This window comes from Dermochelys coriacea, chromosome 26 (assembly GCF_009764565.3).
Source record: "Dermochelys coriacea isolate rDerCor1 chromosome 26, rDerCor1.pri.v4, whole genome shotgun sequence".
Lineage (NCBI taxonomy): Eukaryota > Metazoa > Chordata > Testudines > Dermochelyidae > Dermochelys > Dermochelys coriacea.
The window spans coordinates 1,585,032-1,605,794 of record NC_050093.1 but is presented as its reverse complement, the minus strand read 5'-3'; the positions used below and the strand labels follow the sequence as shown (position 1 = coordinate 1,605,794).

At 46.4% G+C, this 20,763-nt stretch overlaps 1 protein-coding gene across 4 annotated transcripts in view; it reads left to right on the top strand.

Annotated features, from left to right (window-relative positions):
- Window positions 1–20,763, top strand: part of TACC1 (transforming acidic coiled-coil containing protein 1) — a 78,104-nt gene that overhangs the window by 1,658 nt on the left and 55,683 nt on the right. Inside the window, exon 2 of one of the 4 annotated variants that reach the window (XM_043503129.1) lies at window positions 1,015–1,157. Coding sequence is in view for 1 of the 4 variants with exons in the window: in XM_038384856.2 (XP_038240784.1) it covers window positions 8,894–8,967 (74 nt within the window). In the remaining 3 variants the exon portion in view is untranslated. Of the gene's footprint in view, window positions 1–1,014; window positions 1,158–3,394; window positions 4,359–8,716; window positions 8,968–20,763 lie in introns of those variants that run through there. The other 3 variants (XM_043503131.1, XM_043503130.1, XM_038384856.2) reach the window with 3 other exon arrangements.

The following is a 20,763-nucleotide window of genomic DNA, read 5'->3' as shown; positions in this document are numbered from 1 at the left end:
GGCTTTATATAAATCCATGGCACGCCCACATCTTGAATATTGGGTGCAGATGTGGTCACCCCATCTCAAAAAAAGATATATTGGAAAATGTTCAGAAAAGGGCAACAAAAATGACGAGGGGTAAGGAACCGCTTCCGTATGAGGAGAGATTAATACGGCTGGGACTTTTCAGCTAGGAAAAGACGACTAAGGGGGGGATATGATCGAGGTCTATAAAATCATGACGGGGGTGGAGAAAGTTAATAAGGAAGTGTTATTTAAACCTTCTCATAACACAAGAACCAGGGGTCACCAAATGAAATTAATAGGCAGCATGTTTAAAACAAACAAAAGGAAGTATTTCTTCACACAAAGCACAGTCAACCTGTGGAACTCCTTGCCAGAGGATGGTGTGAAGGCCAGGACTATAACAGGGTTCAAAAAAGAGCTAGATAGTTCATGGAGGATAGGTCCATCAATGGCTATTAGCCAGGATGGGCAGGGATGGTGTCCTTAGCCTCTGTTTGCCAGAAGCTGGGAATGGGTGATGGGATGGATCACTTGGTGATTCCCTGTTCTGTTCATTCCCTCTGGGGCACCTGGCATTGGCCACCGTTGGCAGACAGGCTACGGGGCTAGATGGACCTTTGGCCTGACCCAGTCTGGCTGTTCGTATGTTCTTACGTAGGCAAGGTAGGCTGTGAGACAGCTGGGAGGCAGAGCCTCCTAGCGGCAGTAAAGCCTCTACAGCAGCACGCTCTGGTGTCCCCATCAGCCCCCACAAGTGCTGTGTTTGGAGCAGATTTGGAGCCTGTGTAGCATTCAACGTGGAATCCGGAGGCTCCAAGGAGGCATTTAAGCCAGACTCCATGTGACAGCCAGACACAGCCTTAGTCATGTTCCCCAGAAACAAAACATAAAACCTGAGCCCCAGGGCAGCAGGCAAGGGCTTGGTGTGCTCTTTTTCCAGGCACATAGAACTTTACATGGAATTAGTTTCTGACTAAGTATTACCAGCTGTTTCTTTGCTGGCAGCAGCCGCTACACAGGCCGGCTCACGCACGTCGGTCCTGAGGGTGCCTGAGGGCTGGGGGGGCTGCGGCCGACGGCAGGAAGCTGTTCTGGACTTCATGGGAAGGAGCAGGGACTCCGCGGTGGGTTTCTCCGCAGCCCTTTGAGTGAGTAGATTCCCAGTGTTCTCTGTGCTCGGGCACCGCGTCTGGCTGCTTTGTAAGCAAGGTCGGCTGTTGTCTAAGTTTCTGTGCAGGACAGGCCTGCTGTGTTTCTGCCTCTCGATAATCCTGAGGACAGCCAGTCGCTTCCCTCTGGGAAACTGGTTTACTGGCATTCAATACACAGCATCAGGAGCCAGTCTTCAATGCTTTCAGATGGGCCTGAATAGCCAAGGGCTTGTTTGCTGTGCACGGCCATTACAGGTCCTGTGATACCTTCCACAGCTTGGAAATGAAGCCAGGTGTCCTGACTCTCAGACCTGTGCTCATTTCCAGACTCTGGGAGGAGTGTTATCAAGTGGACAAGTCATCTCACCTCACTGCGTCTGTACCTTCCCCATCTGAAAAACGGGACAATAATCCTGGCCCACTTCACTGAGGGGTGGGAGACTTAATTAACGTTTGTCAAGTGCTTTGAGATCTAGCGACGGGTGAGGTGATATGAGAGAGCGCAGTGTTTAGATTCTGGGGTCGAGAGCCCTATTTTCTCTCCTGAACGGCTAAATAATTGTCAGCCAAGCTAGCGTGTGTGTATGAATGCGTGTGCGTGTGTGTGTGTGACAATATCTGACAGTAGTACAGTAACGGGGGCACTTGTTTATCAGTAGTGTGGAGGGGCCCCTTTGCCAGTGCACACTGTGTCTGCAGACGTGACTGAAATAGCCCCGAGCCCCATAATTAGACCCCCGGAAGACCTCTGCCCACATGCGGGCTGACACAGCATGCATGTCCCCTTCGCTCGTTCAGCGTCCGGTACAGAACAGCCTGGCCCTTTCCCACGCCACTGAGGTTCATTTGCCAATGCAAACGTGCTGGGTGAGTGTTGGCTCCATTTGACAGTGGCTGCATGGCAGCCCATCTAGCGAAGGAGCTAGCCAGCTGATGGCCCTTATGTGTTATGGGAGGATTCACCCTTTAAGATCAGGTGGCTGTTTTGACAGGACAGACTTCTTAGGAAATATTGAATTCTTGCAGCTTGGCAGCACTCCCTGTCTCATGATGCCTGGTGAAGGCACATCTGTGAGATAAATCACTGAAGCCCAGAGAGAACACTGCAACCCTGCAGTGAGGTCAGGAGCCAAAAAGCCGTCTTCAGTCTGCTTGGGGAGGCAAGGTGGCAGGGTTGAGTTGAAATGCAGCCAGTTATGGTAGTGTTTTGCATCTGCAGCCATGTTGGGCTTTACAGAGGCAGAGAACAGCAGCATTTTAAAAGCTATTTTAAATGAAAATAGCTGCTGGGAGTTATTTTAAAACCAGAGGCAGCAAAATCAAAGAGCTCTCTTGGCCCACAGGAACTCTGCCAGTCTCAGGGCACTGCCCTTGTAACTTTCCTTCCCACCACGTCAGTGCAAGGATCAGTTATGACTGTGAGCAAAGACCAGCTCCTCGTGAATGTCAAACTGTTTCCAGCTGTATTAGTCAGACCCGTGGGTGAGGCAGACAATACTTACCCCACAACTGCAAAGTGAAAGAGACAGAAATAATGCAGGGAGCAACGAATGCCCATCCTGGTGTTCATGATTCCTGAGTCCAGCAACGCTACTCACTGGCAAAGCCTGGCTCCGGGGTCATTGTGTTCGACGGAGTCTATCCAAAATCTCAGGGCTTAAAAACATGTTACTACTTGTTTGATTAATGTGATGCTCCCATAAATGTGGCATCTGGGCACATGACATTGGAAGGCTGGACTTTTCATTAAGGTTCAGCACCCACCCCAGGGCCAAACTTTCAATAGAGCTCAGCACATTGGCTGCACGTTGGCTGCTGAGCCCTTTGGAAAATCTGGCTCCAGTAGTGGGTGAGAAGCACTTGGAAATCTGGCCCTGAAGGTACTGGATTAAGGTGCCCACAATGAGCAGCACAGACCTGCTGGGCTAAAGACCCACTGAAAAACACTCTGCTTGCATTCCACCCCAGCGCATATCTAGGGAGTGTCAGTGTCAGGGGGAGCATCTTTTCTGATATCAGCCCAGGAGAGTTGTTGTTTCTTTTACTGTTTGCACAACAAAATATATATGCAGTAACTGTGTTTACTAAGTAAATACAAACATGCAGTTTAGCTACATAGAGACTGCCTCTAACACAAAGAATAAGGGTACCACCACCAGAGGGCTTACAAGCTATTAAAGTGCCTATCCTACACACTACGGGAACTGACAAGACAAAGCAGTTCTTTAAGATCCCAGCTGAGAAGCTTAATGTACAATAAGTGTAGGCTTAAAAGTGGCAGGTAAAAACAATGGCATCAAAAATAATTTCCTCTTCACTTGCCTGCCAAGACCTGAGATCAGGGCTCTGTGCTTCCCCTGCTGCAGCTGGGAACACCCAGAACACCAGAAGGAATGCTGCTCTCTGCTCTGCTTTACTGCGGGGGTTTCCCTGCCGCAGGGTAACCGGAAGGCGGGTGTTCACCAGTAAAGAGCCCGTCAGGTCATCTCTTCAACCTTGCCGACATTAGAACATTCCAAGGGCTACCATCTAGCCTGTCTACAAAGCACCCCGTGTCCCCAGGGACAGCTTCATTCAGCAGCGCACTGGCTTTCACTCCACCAACGTGTCTGCACTTATTCTGAGCTTGCCTAAGAACCATGCTATTCAGCATCATCTCCCTGCCAGTGCAGACAGCAAGTGGTGGCCTAACAGCTGCACCAGTGCGATCAGTCCTTCAAACACTGTCCTGCCATGTCCCTTAGCAGTCGCTGTGCTGTGGACTAGGCTCTTAAGGGAGCTTTTTCCAGGCTATTCTCTGAGCCCTGCTCTTGATTGTTCAGGGACAAATGGCTGTTTGGGTTATTACCCCACCCCACCCACCAAATCCTTGAGTGAGATGAACAATAAGTGCCTCCGATGGCTGGAGGCCACTCTTTGGGAGTTACCACAGATAAGTAACCCAGACAATGCCCCTGCATGTCAAGGAGGCCTTGGGAACCGCTTGCACTGCTCAGCCATTGGCACAGGACATTGCACACGTCAGCTGGCTTTAGCCACATCCTAGGGATTATTCATAGACTGCGTGCACTCGGGTGGGAGACCTACTGCAGTGCCCACATGACGTTCACCTGACTTGGCTTTCTTCTGGGTGATACTCAGGGTAGCAGGAGCCTCCAGACCATCAGACTTTTTCCTGAAAGAGCTGAACCACAGAAGGTAATTTTCCTTTGTCTAAAATACTTTCTTTAGACTCTGTGGAATTTGGGATGGTTTTTGTGCTCCTGTGATTAGAACCATCCTAAACGCTGTAGTCTGTGATCCCTTTGCATGAGGGGAGAAATTCTGGGTCTTTATTTATGTGGACAACATCTGGCATCTTTCAGTGTTGTGTGGATACATGGGTACGTGCAGTGCAGGGTTCATCCAAATGAGTAACGAGTATTTTACCGCATCAGACAAACCCCCAAGGAAACACCCCAGCAATAGAGCTGTGGTGAAATGATTTTTTGTTCTTGTGGGAAAAAATTTAATAGAAAACAGAAAAGAGTTTTCCTTTGTGTTGACATATTTCTTTGAAAATGTTTGGGTTTTTGTCAAACAAAAAAGTAAAATCCCCAAACTGAAAAGTTTTCAGTCTTTGAGTTTTCATTTTTTTATAAAAATGCCCAGAATTGACCACAGAGGTTTTCTTGTTGTCAAAAAAGCCACTTTTTGTCATCCCCTCCCCCCAAAAAAGGAATGTTGAAATGAAAAACTTCAAGCAGCGATGTCGTCATCTTTGTGTTTCAAAAGCTGATCATCAAGACCAGTCCAAGGGCCGAGGCAGGACCAAGTAACCCTAGACCACCCCTGACAGGTGTTTGTCCAACCTGTTCTTAAAACTCCCCAATGATAGGGATTCCACAACCTCCCTTGAAAGCCTGTTCCAGAGTTTAACTACCCTGAGAGTTAGGCAGTTTTTCCTCAAATCTAACCTCAATCTTCCTTGCTGCAGATTAAGCCCATTACTTCAGTGGACATGGAGAACAATCGATCTCCAGCCTCTGTATACCAGCCCTCTGGTTCCCACTCCCACTAGTCTTCTTTTTCCAAGACTAAACATGGCCAGTTTTTTAACCTTTCCTCATAGGTCAGGTTTTCTAAACCTTTTATCATTTTTGTTGCTCTCCTCTGAACTCCCTCCAATTTATCCACATCTTTCCTAAAGCGGGGCACCCAGACCTGGACAGAGTCCTCCAGCTGAGGCCTCACCAGTACTGAATAGAGCAGGACAGTTACCTCCCGTGTCTTACATAAAACACTCCTGCTAAATGCAGCCCAGAATTATATTAGTCTTTTTCACAAATGCGTCACATTGTTGGCTCATATTCAATTTGTTATCCACAGTAACCCCCAGATCCTTTGCAGAATTCCTGTGGAATGGTTTTCTCCAGGAGCAGAGGCTATTTTCAGGGAAACAGCGCTGATGGAAATATCTGCCTCATCAGGGACTCCTTGATTGAGTTCCTGATTGCCCCAGATAAGAGCCACTGAGCCTGGGATTGCTCTTGACACAAACTCAAGAGGAGATTATTTTTCAGCAGCTGTGAATCAGATTTGGCAATTGTTACATACAAAAATCCACCCACTATGTTTATGTCCGTTCCTAAAATGCAACATTAAGAAACCTGGTCTTGGGACATGTTCTGCTGCGTAGATGGGATTTTGATAGCCTTTGCCATTCTGCCAATGTACATGTTAGCATATTACATATAAGATAAGAAGGGTACAGCCCTCAAATTCACAAAAAAACCCCAACAGCCCTGGAAAATAGCCAATTCCAACATAAACATGATGGGACTTGATTCATGTCTCTGGATGCTGGTACTCTGATATCAGACTATCACTGTGATATCATTAATGTTATGGACGAAAGTAGTATAGTTAAATGCAGACAGTGTTGGATCTTCTGCAACACTACAATACAATGGCAGCACATGGATTTAGTGGTGAGAGCAGGGAAGTATGTCTAGTTATGAGCTTGGAGTCCGAACCTCTGGGAATCGTAACTCCTGGATATTGTCTGTGGTTCTGCTACTGTCTTGCAGCATGATCTTGGGCAAGTCTGTGCCTCAGCTTCTTCTGTGGAATGGGGCTAACAGCTGCTTACAGAGGATCTGAGAGGGTTGATTAATGAATGTGACCAGATAACACAGTGATGGGCACCTGAAAGAGAGATGGACTAGACACGATGGGCCAGATCCTCTGCTTGGGTGAATATGTAGCTCCACTGAGTTTGGTGGAGCTATGGTGATTGGAGCTAAGCGGAGGATCTGGCTTAGTGACTGTGAAGGTCAACGATATCCTCAGATAAAAAGCTCCAGAAAAGTGCAAATGATTGTGATTTCTATGCAAAAGGTAAAATACTCCATCTCCAATTACAGCTTTGCATGGTAATGTTTAGTTCAATAAAATAGGATATAACTCCGTATTATTACACCGATACGTGGCTGCTATTTTAACCACAGAGGCACATCCAGATTACAGCTTGTCATCGTTAATAAAAATGAAAATCACTAGTGCTGAAGAATGGTTGACGATTGCCCAGTAACCACTACATACCAACTGCAACAAGTCATGCACTCTGTACTCAAACAGGGTGATCTGAAGGCTCATTCGCAAATCTGCCAGAAAACGGGATCTTGTCAGCATCCCCTTCTCGTACCATGTTCCCTTCTTATAACGATGCATTTACCAACATAATTTTAAAATATATCTGGAGGTGTACACCTCATATTCCAATAGCTGCCATCCCTTCCTGTTGTAAGACCATCACCACAGGCCCCATGCCATGTCTTTTATAAATAAAAACAACCACAGGCTTCAATGGGAGAGTTTCTGGCATTGGAAGTACATAGTTGGGTCCCAAGCACTCACTACAATTTGTTTCAGTAGTTTGTTAGTACAAGAATTCGTTATAGGCCAGGTTTATATGGATGAAGTCTCCCATGCCTGTGTTGTTTCATAGTAGCAGCCGTGTTAGTCTGTATTTGCAAAAAGAAAAGGAGTACTTGTGGCACCTTAGAGACTAACAAATTTATTAGAGCATAAGCTGTAGCTCACGAAAGCTTATGCTCTAATAAATTTGTTAGTCTCTAAGGTGCCACATGCCTGTGTGTGAGAGATGCTATCCAGATTGTAGGAAGGTTTTTTAAAAACTAAGCAGGTTTTGTTACAATTGCAACATTTTAAACCATTTTCTGGTATTTTCTGTTGAGCTGTTTGCTAGTTCTTAGGGCGCAATTGGCATCTTTATAAAATGTTTGTTTCTCTCCTACTTGCACAAAAATATTTTATGCACTCCTTAGAAACAGGGTTTTGCTACAGGACTGCTCTATTGGTGCTGTTGTTATGGTGCAGGTGGTGCTTTAATTCTATCTCCCCACTTTTAGACAGGTGTGAGTCAATCAATAGTCAACAGGGCTACGTCCTGCTCTTCCTTTGCAATTTGTACCTGCAGAATGAATTGAAATCAGAGCACCTGCAGCTCCAGCTGCTTGAGTTGAACCCACAGTCAGGGAGCGAGAGGTGCAAGCACCCAGATTTGCACCCACCCTTCAAGTGTAGGTGCAACTGCACCTAGAAAAGGAAGACCGGACCTCAGCACTTTTGAAAATCTGCCCCTCAGAACTGACTGAAAATGACAACCCCCCATCCCGGACACCGGCTAGTTGAGTTATTGTGATAATTCAGAGATAGTGAGCAAGGAAAAATGGTATGTCACCAGTTTGCTGGTGTTTAATTGCTTCTTATTCGGGCTAGGAATGTAAATGTAAAACATCAGCTTTGGCCTGGACTCAATACCCAGGGAGCTTGGTACCTGTCTGGAGGAATTCTGTGTATCAGTAACAGCTGTAGGTGTCTGTGCATGTGCAGGATACTGCATCCTGCTCCTTTAAACAATGCAGAAGGTGCACACCCACAAAATGATGTAAGCCCTAGGGCCTGCAGGCTTTTCCTCTCCTGGCTGAGCACTAAGTGATGTCTCTTTTCCTGAGCCCCCAAGATGTCTGACTCCCATTCTGCACAGTGTCAGGCACACAATTCTCTGCAGTGAAATCTGAACGGAGGGTGAAATGTCCTGATCTCACACTGAAATAAAGAGAGGATGCAGGGGATTGCAAGGAGGGCACCCATCCCCCCAGCTCCCTGCCGCAGGCACTCCTCTCCACCCATACAAACTCACTGCCCTCTACTGCAGAGCATCCTCTCCCCGCCCTTCATACACCCCCACACGCTGTCCCCTCTGCAGGGCACACCCCTCCACACTCCCTGCCCCCCTGCTGCAGGGCATCGTCATCCCCCTCCATGCCCCCCCACACTCACTGCCCCCTCTGCAGGGTGCCCCCTCCACGCAACCCCCCCACACTCCCATCCTCACTGCCCCCAGGCTGCCCCCTCCACGCAACCCCCCCCACTCACATCCTCACCCCCCCGGCTGCCCCCTCCACGCAACCCCCCCACGCTCACATCCTCGCCCCCCCCAGCCCCTCCCCGCGGCAGCAGCAGCTGCTCGCCCGGGCGGGCTGGAGCGGGGAAGAGTCCGAGCGCTGCCGGAGGAGCCGCGCCCTGCACTGGGAGCAGGGGGGACCGGGCACCGCGCTCCCGGGGCGCCCCCAGCCGAGCCCGGGCCGGGACTCTGCCCCCGCGCCGCTTCCCGGCCGCCCCGGGGTCGGGGACTGCAGCCCCCAGGCCGGCGGGGAGCAGGCACCATGGGGGGGGCGCAGAGCCACAAGCAGAAGGAGCCGGCGGCAGGGCAGAGACCCCCGGGGCGCGAAGAGACCAGGCAAGTCCCGGGGGGGGTGGTGGCGAAGGCGCAACACTCGGGGTTACACTTACAGGGGCGTGGGACCCCAATAACCACAATTCTCAGCCCTGCCCTGCGTGACCTTTCCTGTTCCCAGCCCTCACTGGCTGAGGCTCGGGGCGCAGGACAGGGCGAGCTTGTGCTGGCATCTGGGGGTTGTGACTCTCCCTCTGTCCATGTTCCCCATGCCTGCCTTTGAACCACCCAGCTGCGTGTGAGCTCTGCCTCTGCCCGCAGAAGGGGAGGAGGTCTGAGTTCCCCTGGCCAAAGAAAGTGACTCCAAGTCTGTAATATTGGGGTTTCTTGGAACTAGAGTTTTCTAGTGGTTTGGTTTTTTTTTTTTTTTTTTAAAAAGTTATTTAGTATGGCACCAGAAGCATCTTATTTATGTGACTGTGTCTGCTCGTGTGGGAAAGAACTTACACACTGACAGTCAAAGCTCCGAAACCTGCTTTGTGCAGGAAAAAAATGGTTTGCAAGTATGTATATAAACTAGAAAGAAGTTATTAGAGTGGTTATTGGTGAGACACCTTCTCTTTCCTGATAGAGTGCTGTGGAGTGTTGTTTGTTTCATACCGCTACTAATGATGAAACTGCAGCTTCCAGATTGTTATGTTATGCTGTAGTGCTCCCATTTTATCTGAAGTTTAAAGTCAAAATCAACAGTTGCCATTTTGTTTACATTTCCCAGTCATAGTGAAAACCGCAAGGAGTGAACTTATAATTAAAGTGAAATGGTATACAGTGACCCAGAGGGTACAAAGCAGGTTATAACAAGTGGAAATTGGTGTTACCGGAGCAGGCTAGAACAGTTAGGAGAGAGAGGGAGAGGTTGATACGTTTTTTCTCAAAGTGGCTATGAAGTCTGGTCCATTTTTCAAACTTGTGACCTCAAAATGCCTTTGCCTTTAAGAAATAATCTGATTTGGCATATGAAACAGCCCTGCCTTGCTGGGACTTTTTGTTTGTTTGTTTCACTGATGGGAACAGAACAGAAGCCTGTTCAACTCAGCACCTCTCAGTATAATCCTGAAAGTTTTAGGATAAAATCTAGATAAAATCACAGTCCCACAAAGAGATCCCAGGCTTTTAATAGAATAAAACTTTATCTTTTAAGCCTAAGGATCCTGTCATATAGCACTGCTGTCTGTCAGTTGTGGCTAGAAAAGATAGCACAGAAGTTGCACCAAGACTTGGTTTTGTACATTGTAAGACCAGAAAACGCTGTTCTCAGCCAGCAGAGTTTGAAATCTATAAACAGAGGCAAAACCACATTAGTAAATGATCTGCAAGAAAGAACCGATACTGCCAGTCTTAAAATCCAACTTTCAGAGAAACTTTAAAAAGAATAAGCCAGTTGTCTGCTATATTCCCCACCCCTGGAATATCTGCATGTTATAAAGTATGTTGTTGCTTTTATAAAAAGATTTAAAATGAGACTCGTCGGCTAAGTCATGAGGCATGTGGAATACACCTGTCATTAAGTCAAGGCTTTGATTATGCATATGGCCCTACCAAATTCATGACCATGAAAAACGCATCACATGCCATGAAATCTGGTCTCCTCCATGAAAACTGATCTTTTGTGTGCTTTTACCAATACTATACAGATTTCATGGTGAGACCAGCATTTCTCAAATTGTGGTCCTGACCCAAAAGGGAGTTGCAGGTGGGTCACAAGTTTATTTTAGGGGGGGTCACGGTATTGCCACCCGTACTTCTGTGCTGCCTTCAGAGCTGGGCAGCTGGAGCGGGGCAGCTGTTAGCTGTCTGCCTAGCTCTGAAGGCAATACCCCGCCAGCAGCAGTGTAGAAGTAAGGGTAGCAGTTCCACAACCCCCTCTACAATAAACTTTTGACACCCCCCAACTTCTTTTTGGGTCAGGACCCCTACAATTACAGCACCCTGAAATTTCAGATTTAAATAGCTGAAATCATGAAATTAACGATCTTAAAAATCCTGTGACCATGAAATTGACCAAAATGGGCTGTGAATTTGGTAGGGCCCTAGTTATGCAGTTAGATACCCAGTGCTCATTTTATGCAATATGTGTATTGTAGTGTGTTTATGTCTCTGCCAGGTTTTGGAGAAGGGGAGACGCACCCGAAGCAGGTGTTCACCTGTAGTAAGTATTTAACAAGCCAGTCCTTTTTTGCCTTGCAAACACTGGATTCAGAGAGGGAGTTAGCAAAGTCCTAGCTTTTAAAGTCTTTGCTGTGTCTCATAAACAGTGCTTTCTCAGATGTGAATTGAGGGTGATCCCAAACAGAAGAACACACCATTGTTTGCTATAAATGCTAGAGACAGTTTTAGAAGACAAATTAGCCAGCACTGTGTGTGAGAAAATCCTGAGAGGAAAGCATATGCCACAGCAATGGAAAGGCAGCTGATTGCTTTGTAGCCCTTAGGAAGATGCAAAAGATGCTTAATAAACAGCCATGGGTGTGATAAAAGCCAGCCAAACTGAGTAAAGCCTGACACAACAGTTTATTATAAAAACAAATCCATTAGTACAACTGCTAGCGTCCAAGACAGAATGTCTGGGGGGCTGAGAGCCGGAGGCTGGTAACCAGAAGAAAGAAATAACAATGGCCTGGCATGAGATGAAATGTGACTGTTACAGGAGGGAGAGGAGCTGGGTTGGCAAACTGATCTGGATGGAACCGTGTATGAGGGAAGGCGTAGCCATGATGGGAAGGTACATCGTACTGACCTAGGAAGAAAAGTTATTGGCTTATTTTACCTGATGTAGCCTGACTGTCTCTAGCTAGTCTGATGGTCTTCTCTGTGCTATCTAAGGATTGTGTGCTGGGTCTTCACCATCTTGGCAAGATTCGCTTATTGATGATTATTCTATATTAATAACAAAAATGTATGGATTGCCAAAACTCTGCATCTTGCTTGACAAAGGTACCTGCCCTGAGGAGTCCATCATCCTTGAAATGGAGTTCTCCTGCTGCCGTAACTCAGACACCCGCCCTCTTATTCTAGTTCTATGATAAGTCTGGAGCCAGCCAGCAAAACTAGTTTTAGAGCATTTACCCAGTTCCCAAACCATCCTCCAATGAGAGCAAACAAAAGACTGGAAGGGTCAGAGAGTAGCGACTGTATCATTACAACTTGTCAGCACCCTCTTGCCTCTGGTGTCCATGAGAGACACTATCACCTTAGGCAAACTGCCCCTCCCCGGCCCTCCCCCGGTCTGTAAAATTCCAAATGTAACCTAATTTTTGTAGCCACGTTCCCTGTCACTGCTGCTGTTGTCCTTTGTCCATTTGTGAACCAGTGATTCTAACCAAAATCCTTATATTAGCCTGACTTTGTTCCACTCTGCTGTTAGGATGAGGTCAATGTACAATTTTTGTTTCAGTAACTGCCTAGAGACCCTAAGTGGATCACGACCATATTGTGCTAGGGACTGTACAGATATAGAGGAAGGTACAGTCCCTGCCACAAAGAGCTTAATTCTTAGCCAACAAAGCATGGGCGGAGAAACTGATATAGAGAGACAAAGAGAGTTGCCCAGGTTCATACAGCAGACCAGTGGGAAAATCAGGATTTGAACCCAACTCTCCTGAATTCTAGTGCTGTAGCCTCACCATTGGACCACACTGCATCTTCTAATCCCTTCACTAGCAATATCGGCATAGAATCCTAGAATATCAGGGTTGGAAGGGACCTCAGGAGGTCATCTAGTCCAACCCCCTGCTCAAAGCAGGACCAACCCCCTGCTCAAAGCAGGACCAACCAGGGCTTTGTCAAGCCTGACTTTAAAAACCTCTAAGGAAGGAGATTCCCCCACCTCCCTACGTAACCCATTTCAGTGCTTCACCACCTTCCTAGTGAAATAGGGTTTCCTGATATCCAACCTAGACCTCCCGCACTGCAACTTGAGACAATTACTCCTTGTCCTGTCATCTGGTACCACTGAGAACAGTCTAGATCCATCCTCTTTGGAACCCCCTTTCAGGGAGTTGAAAGCAGCTATCAAATCCCCCCTCATTCTTCTCTTCTGCAGACTAAATAATCCCAGTTCCCTCAGCCTCTCCTCGTAAGTCATGTGCTCCAGCCCCCTAAGTGTTGCCCTCCACTGGACTCTTTCCAGTTTTTCCACATACTTCTTATAGTGTGGGGCCCAAAACTGGACACAGTACTCCAGATGAGGCCTTACCAATGCCTAATAGAGGGGAATGATCATGTCCCTTGACACAGCGTGAGTTGTGTGTGTTAACTTTTATCAACAGAAGCAGCAGGCACATTCATTGTTAGGTAGATCCTACATAAACATTAGTGATTATTTTTTAAATGTCTTGGTAAGAGAATGGTGGGAGAAGATATTTAGAATGTACCCTTGGTTTGTTTCTTGGTTGATGGCCTTTTGGGCTCACAAAACTTGGCAGTGACAACCTATTCATTTTGTGCAAAATGATCTCTCGATGGGACCTTGACAAATGGCAAATGTCACCTCTGGGAACAGTGAACAGTAACAATGGGCTGAAGCATTTAATTCGTACCTCCTTTCTGGGTTCTCTGGGCATCGTGTATGCCCCATTGAGGTTAAGATTCCTGCTGTCTCTTGGCAACGAGGGGGTGGCAGTAATGAGTTTAAAAGGGAGGAAATTGCATTCTGCCTGCCTCAAATTCCAGGGCAGTATTCATTAGATTTCTCAGAGTCAAATGCTCCATGTTTAGAATGCGTCTTTCATATGCATTGCGGAAACACACAAACTTTCCCATAGAAGAGCAGACCTGTCCTACAGGTTCTTCATCCTCCCTTGGCAATGACCTAACCCTGACAACTCAGAGGAAAGAGGCAAACTGCCATAATACACTAGAACAATTATGTAATGCTGTATATCAATTGAAGGATTCCTTCATGCTATCTGGTGGTTTCTGTCCTGGAGCATGTGATTTGATTACCCTTATCTTACCCATCAAAATGACACAGGTTGTTATTGGTCATAACATTATCCCCAGTCCCTTTTTAGCATTTCCACTGTAGTACAGTGCTTCACTCCTGTGGCAGGAACCTACAGGATGGCTACATGCTCCATAAAAGAGTATTTCCTAGTGTCTGGTCTAAATTTACCTGCCATTAATTTAAGCCAGTGACCTTCTGTTATCATATTCTGTGGAGCAGCATGAAAAGTAGGCACACATCAGTTTTCACTGAACCTGAAGCCTCAGTTGTGCCTCTTAAAACCTCCAGCCAAGATTTTGCTGCTTCTCCGAATCTCTCTGCTCTTGATATTTTCATGTAATTATATCAACCAGCCAATTGCGAGACTAAGGCAAATACTGAATTTGTTGCACACATCCAGCCCAGCGTAACTGTGACGGTATGAGCATGACTTCAGTCTCTGCAGAGTGACTACGTTTCAGAACCTCATTATTGGTAACTTTATCTTGCTATGTGATGCAGAGTATGGCACGCCGATGTCATAAGTGGAACTTATCTAGAAGCTGAATGTGATCCCTGTAGCAGGTCCAGGTTTTACACCCTACAAGTTGGAAAGCACTTGGTTTGAACCTTATACTGTGATGCTGCCAGACTGCCTGATAGACTGCCAAATGATGAACTAGCTGTGTTGGTATGCCTTGTCAGGATTTAGCAATTACTGAACTATATAAAGCTAAGAGTAAGGGAAGCAGATAGTCCAAGAGACTAAGGATGAGAGATGGAACCTTCTACCTCAATTAATATGTCCAGATCAGTTGTGATAAAGAGACCTTGTTACCATCTGATGTCTCATGTTGGCAATCTCAAGGTCTGCATGGACCATGGAGAATAATCTCTGCCTCTCTTGGGCATTCCCTCCAGGTGGAGGCAATTGGTAGCGAGAGGGAAGCTGCTATTTGTGATCACTCAGGATTTCTCACAAGTCCGCAAGTCATGTCCAGGGCCACCGGACTGGCTGATCAATGCCTCCCTCTCCCGCCCAGCGCCTCCTGCACGCCGTGGAACAGCTGGGAGGAAGAGGGAGATGTGGGGATGGGGCACGCTCGGGAGAGGGGAGGAAAGAGGCGGGGCAAGGTGGGGCAGAGGTGGGGGTGGGGACAGGGCCTAGGGCTGAGCGTGGGGCATGGGGGTCTGCAAAAATTTTTTAAATCAAAATGGGGGTCATCGGGTTGCTAAAGTTTGAGAACGGCTGTGATAGCTGAAATGCACCACGGCGTTATGCCTAGAAAACAGCTGTGGCTTCTATTTGCCATTTTCTCTGCAGCCAGAAATTCTCATCAAAGAAATAGACGCAGAGGTCACCCGCAGAATATTCATTCCTTTTTAGAGGTCTTGGCTGGCAAACGTCAAATATTTGAGAAAGCAGCGTCCCAACTACGTGACCATCCTATTGGGACGGGGCAAGGGCAGATACGAGTGCCCCTGAACACGGCTGTCAGCACAGCACTCCCCTCCTGCACTCGTTTACAGAATTCCTCAGGGCTTCGTCAGGGCTTCTTGCCCCTGCACATTTCCTAGCAACGGCAAAATGTTATGTAACTATGGTTACAACACAACTCTGCTCTTGAGGAGGTGCTTAGTAATAGGCCTAATTATAGGCTGAAAGAACCAGGGTAGAAAGTTTTGGGTAAGAAGCTAAAACGCAGGAATGGACAGTGCAGATGTTTAGACTCTTGTGCTTAGAACATAGGCTGGTTGAGTTTCAGTGATGGGATTTGCCTGTAGTTCAGGATGCCAGTCTGGCGCAGGGAGGAAACGAATGAAAGGCATTCCAGCCTGGAAGCGGTTGGGTCCCCTAGGTGTGGCGATTTGCTGCTCGTAGACATCTTGGGCAGGTGTCCACCCCCAAACGCCCCCAGCTGGCAGTCTCAGCGGAAAGGGCCTGCGGCCTGAGCTTCCATCTCACTCCCCAAGGTGGTCCCTCAAGGTCAGGCACAGGCAGTGCAGTGGAGAAGCTGGCACCGTTCTTGCCTGGATAAATGGAGGAATTGACTCTCCAGGGTTTCCAAACCAGCGCTTTTCACTTTAAATTAAACTCACTCTGAGAAGGGAGTTCTGCGGTGATTGCAGCTGCTTTGAGCTTTCTTACTGGTGAAAGTTATCCAGTTAGATAAATGTGCTCAAAGCAGGAAATCATACACAAGTGTTGAAGCCTTTCCCCTCACACCCATTGGCTAGTGCTGGCTATACTGTAAGAGGAATAACTGTTTCTCTCGTTTCAGAGTAGCAGCTGTGTTAGTCTGTATTCGCAAAAAGAACAGGAGGACTTGTGGCACCTTAGAGACTAACAAATTTATTTGAGCATAAGCTTTCGTGAGCTACAGGTCACTTTTATGTGAGCATAAGCTTTCATGAGCTACAGCTCACTTCACTGAAGTGAGCTGTAGCTCATGAAAGCTTATGCTCAAATAAATTTGTTACTCTCTAAGGTGCTACAAGTACTCCTTTTCTTTTTGTTTCTCTCGTGTACTCTGCATCCCAGACATGCCTGTAGTGATCATTATAGTGGGTGGCGGGAAGGGAGGGCCGAAGTGTTAAACTCAGTGATCTTCATTTGAAAAAGCCATCCTCAGGAGCCCTCTAGTGGTTATTGCTTCTAACGTTCCCAATAGATGCACTGAAAAGTAGTTTAAGAGATCAAGTATGGGGAACAAACAGGAAGAACTAGAAGTACTAGTGAATAATAAAAATTACACATAATTGGCATTACAGAAACTCGGTTGGATAATGCTCTGGGGCTGGAGCACCCATGGGGGAAAAATGTTGGGTGCTGAGCACCCACCGGCAACCCCCCTATCAGCTCCCCCCAGCACCTCCTGCCCGCTGGCAGGCCCCGCAGATCAGTGCTCCCGCCTGCCACGAGCAGTGAGATGCAAGGGCATGGCGCGCTCAGAGGAGGGGGCAGAACTGGGTGGGAAGAGGCGGGTCAGGGGTGGGGCCTTGGGGGAACAGGTAGAGTGGGGGTGGAGCTGTGGGGGGGTCGAGCACCCCCATTCCCTGGCACTTTGAAAAGTCAGCACCTGTGGGGATACAGCTTGTTCAGGAAGAACAGGAAGGGGAAAAAACGGAGGAGATATTGTCTTGTATATCAAAGATGTAAACTCTTGCACTGAGGTTGAGATAGGAATGGGATGCAGGCCTGCTGAAAGTCTCTGGGTAAAGGTAAAAGACAAGGCTGATATCATGATAGATGTCTTCTATAGACCACCTAACCAGGCAGCAAAGCTGGTTGGGGCTTTTTTTTAAACAACTGTCAAAAATAATCCAAAACACAGGATTTGGTGGTGATGAGGGAATTCAACTGCTCAGACCTCTGATGGGAAAATAATACAGCAGGGCCCAGATTATCCAACAAGTTCGTGGAATGTATTGGAGACAACTTTTTATTACAGAAAGTGGAGAAAAGAATTAAGGGAGAGGCTGTTCTAGATTAGGTTCTGACAAACAGGGAGGAACTGGTTGAGAATTTGAAGGCAGAAGGCAGCATGGGTGAAATGATCATGAAATGAGAAGAGTTCATAATTCTAAGGAATGGCAGGAGGGAAAACAGCAAAATAAAGACAATGGACTTGAAGAAGGCAGACTTTAGCAAACTCGTAGAATTGGTAGTTAAGAGTCCATGGGATGCAAGTCTAAGGTGATGCATAAAAGCCAACATGGATTTGTTAAGAACAAATCTCATCAAGCCAACCTAATATCCTTCTTTGACAGGTAACAAGCCTTGTGGATGGAGGGGTGGGGGGGCAGTAGATGTGATATATCTTGACTTTAGTAAAGCTTTTGATACTGCCTCTCATGACCCTCTCATAAACAAACTGGAGAAATATAGCCTAGACGAACCTACTATAAGGTTGATACACAACTGGTTTGAAAAGCACACTGAGAAAATAGTCAGTTCAGAGGTTCAAAATCAAGCTGGAAAAACACGTCGAGTGGGGCCTCACAGGGACCTGTCCTTGGTCTGGTTCTATTCCATATCTTCATAAATGTTTGGTTAATGGCATAGAGTACACTCATAATGTTTGTGGATGATACCTAGCTGGGAGGGGTTGCAAGCACTTTGTAGGACAGGATTAGAATTCAAAATGATCTTGACAAACTGGAGAACTGGTCTGAAATAAACAGGATGAAATTCAGTAAGGACAAATGCAAAGTACTATGCATAGGAAGAAATAATCAATTGCACAAAAAGAAAATGGAAAATGACTGCCTAGAAAGAACTACTGCAGAAAAGGTTCCGGGGGTTATAGTGGATCACAAATTAAATGTGGGTCAACAATATAATACAGTTGCAAAAAAAGCAAACATCATTCTGGGATGTATTAGCAAGAAGGTTGTAAACAAGACACAAGAAGTACCGGTAATTCTTCCACTCTACTGAGCACTGATAAAGCCTCAAGTGGAGTATTGTGTCCAGTTCAGGAAAGAAGTGGACAAATTGAAGAAAGTCCAGAGTAGAGCAACAAAAGTGATTAGAGCTCTAGAAAACATGATCTCTGAGGAATGATAGAAAGAAATGGGTTTATTTAGTCTGGAAAGAGAAGATTGAGGGGGAGGGGGACATGATCATAGTCTTCAAGTACATAAAAAGTTGCTATAAAGAGGAGGGTGATAAATTGTTCTCCTTATCCACTGAGGACAGGACAAGAAGCAATGGGCTTAAATTGCAGCAAGGGAGGTTTAGGTTTGACGTTAGGAAATCTTCCTGTCAGGGTGGTTAAGCACTGGAATAAATTGCCTAGGGAGTTTGTGGAATCTCCACATTGTAGATTTTTAAGAGCAGGTTGGACAAACACCTGTCAGGGATGGTCTAGATAATACTTAGTCCTGCCTCAGTGCAGGGGACTGGATTAGATGACCTCTTGAGGTCTCTTGCTGTCCTCCATTTCTATGATTCCTCCATCCTTCATGACAAAGCCCATGTTACCAGTACGCTTATCCAGTGTGGACTGGATTTGCAGGATACTGGTAGGAACAACAGGACTGATGAATCTGTTCAAGAATTATTCCCTTTCCAAGATGAACCAAAACATGGCAAAGACCTCATTCTCTTGCTAGCGCCTTACTGCCTTCTGCCCAGCAAGCAGTGGCAGAATGTTTCCATACATTACTGAATGACATCTCACATCCCTGCTGAGTGGTAGAGGAGAGATACAGAGGGGTCATTTCACCCCCATCTGGGGTGGGTCACAGCAGTTGTGTAATGTCAACATCACACAGCAGCTCAGGGCAGGAAGTGAAGAGTGCTGGGGGAAAATTAGCAATGCATCTGAGCTGAAATTTTTCCACTCCATTGGGACTGATATCGCTGCTCTTACACAATACAAAATGATCTTCATGACTGCAGGTGGGCAGGACCTTAGTTTTACATCTCTGAAAGCACCAAGGCAGGGTACAGCCTCACAGGGCAGAGGGCTCCTTGCTGAATCACCAAAACATTGTTCTTCTTGCAGCTCTTAGGAGTTCTTTTGAGGTCTCCCATCCAAGCAATGACCCAGCCCAATCACATCTACCCTGTAAGATTATCAGAACACATGGTGATTTCACTGCAGACTATGAACCGATGGCCATCTCTCCTTTCCTGACTTTTTAACCTTTCCCTCCCCTAAGTCATTTCTCTTTATTTCCCTGATTTTCTTTGTCTTATTCCTTCTCCCCTTCCTGTTTGCGGAATGTTTTTCATGAGATACATTTGGTCTTTTTTTCCATCTTTATTCCTGTTTCCTAGTAGCCTTCTGAATATTTCCATTACTCACTCTTTCCTAGGTCCATGCTGCTTATCTAGACTAGGCAGATTGTCAGTAAAAGAACTATATTAAGCCTTTCCTTAAATTTTCTCTCTATCATCTGTAGGTGAGTGGCAGACAGGAGTTATCCAACATTCATCTCTTTGGTGTCGCAACAGAAATCAGGAAATTTTGTTATAAAACTTTCTATGTATCTGTCTGTCCAGTGCTTTCTATAGCACCTGTCACTGGAATAGCTTTTTCCTCCTGTGAATAATTCTCTTCTGAGACCATTCCCAAAGGTTTGCTTTTTTGCAATGGAGTGATAAAGACCATGTTTATTTACATGCTTTTAATAAATGATTCTACTATGAGAAAGGTACCCATTTAAAACAGAAAAAAACTCACCTGATGATAAATACAGCAACATGGCACAAAATCCAGCTTTTTCCTGTTTGTCCTGTGAAACCCCTCGCACACTGTAAAGTAAATATATTGTCACACAACTGTTTAAATGGAATGTTGGGAAGGTATTGTGCACCTTGGGTGATTTATGTAAGAACCAGTTATGGACAAATCTTTGATCAAAAGTGTCTCTGATCCCCTCAGTGCTATAACCTGCTGTGTCCTGAGTTTCACCTTTGGTCATATGTTGGTTCTCTGTTCTTTCAATTCTCCGTCTGAAACGGGCAAGTCAGTACTCACAAAAGCCATTATCGGAGCCAAGCGCAGGCCAAGGAACAGAGTCCAAATCTGGTCTGCAGCTGTCTGAGAACTGAGTTTAGGAGTCTCGCCCAGTGTTCCCTCTAACTTTTCTCACCCATGTTCAGAATGAATTTTGTTATGTGCACCAATAGGGAGGTGATATTTGACACATCACCTTCCTGTTGGTGCACATAATAAAATTCATAGAATCATAGAATATCAGGGTTGGAAGGGACCCCAGAAGGTCATCTAGTCCAACCCCCTGCTCAAAGCAGGACCAAGTCCCAGTTAAATCATCCCAGCCAGGGCTTTGTCAAGCCTGACCTTAAAAACCTCTAAGGAAGGAGATTCTACCACCTCCCTAGGTAACGCATTCCAGTGTTT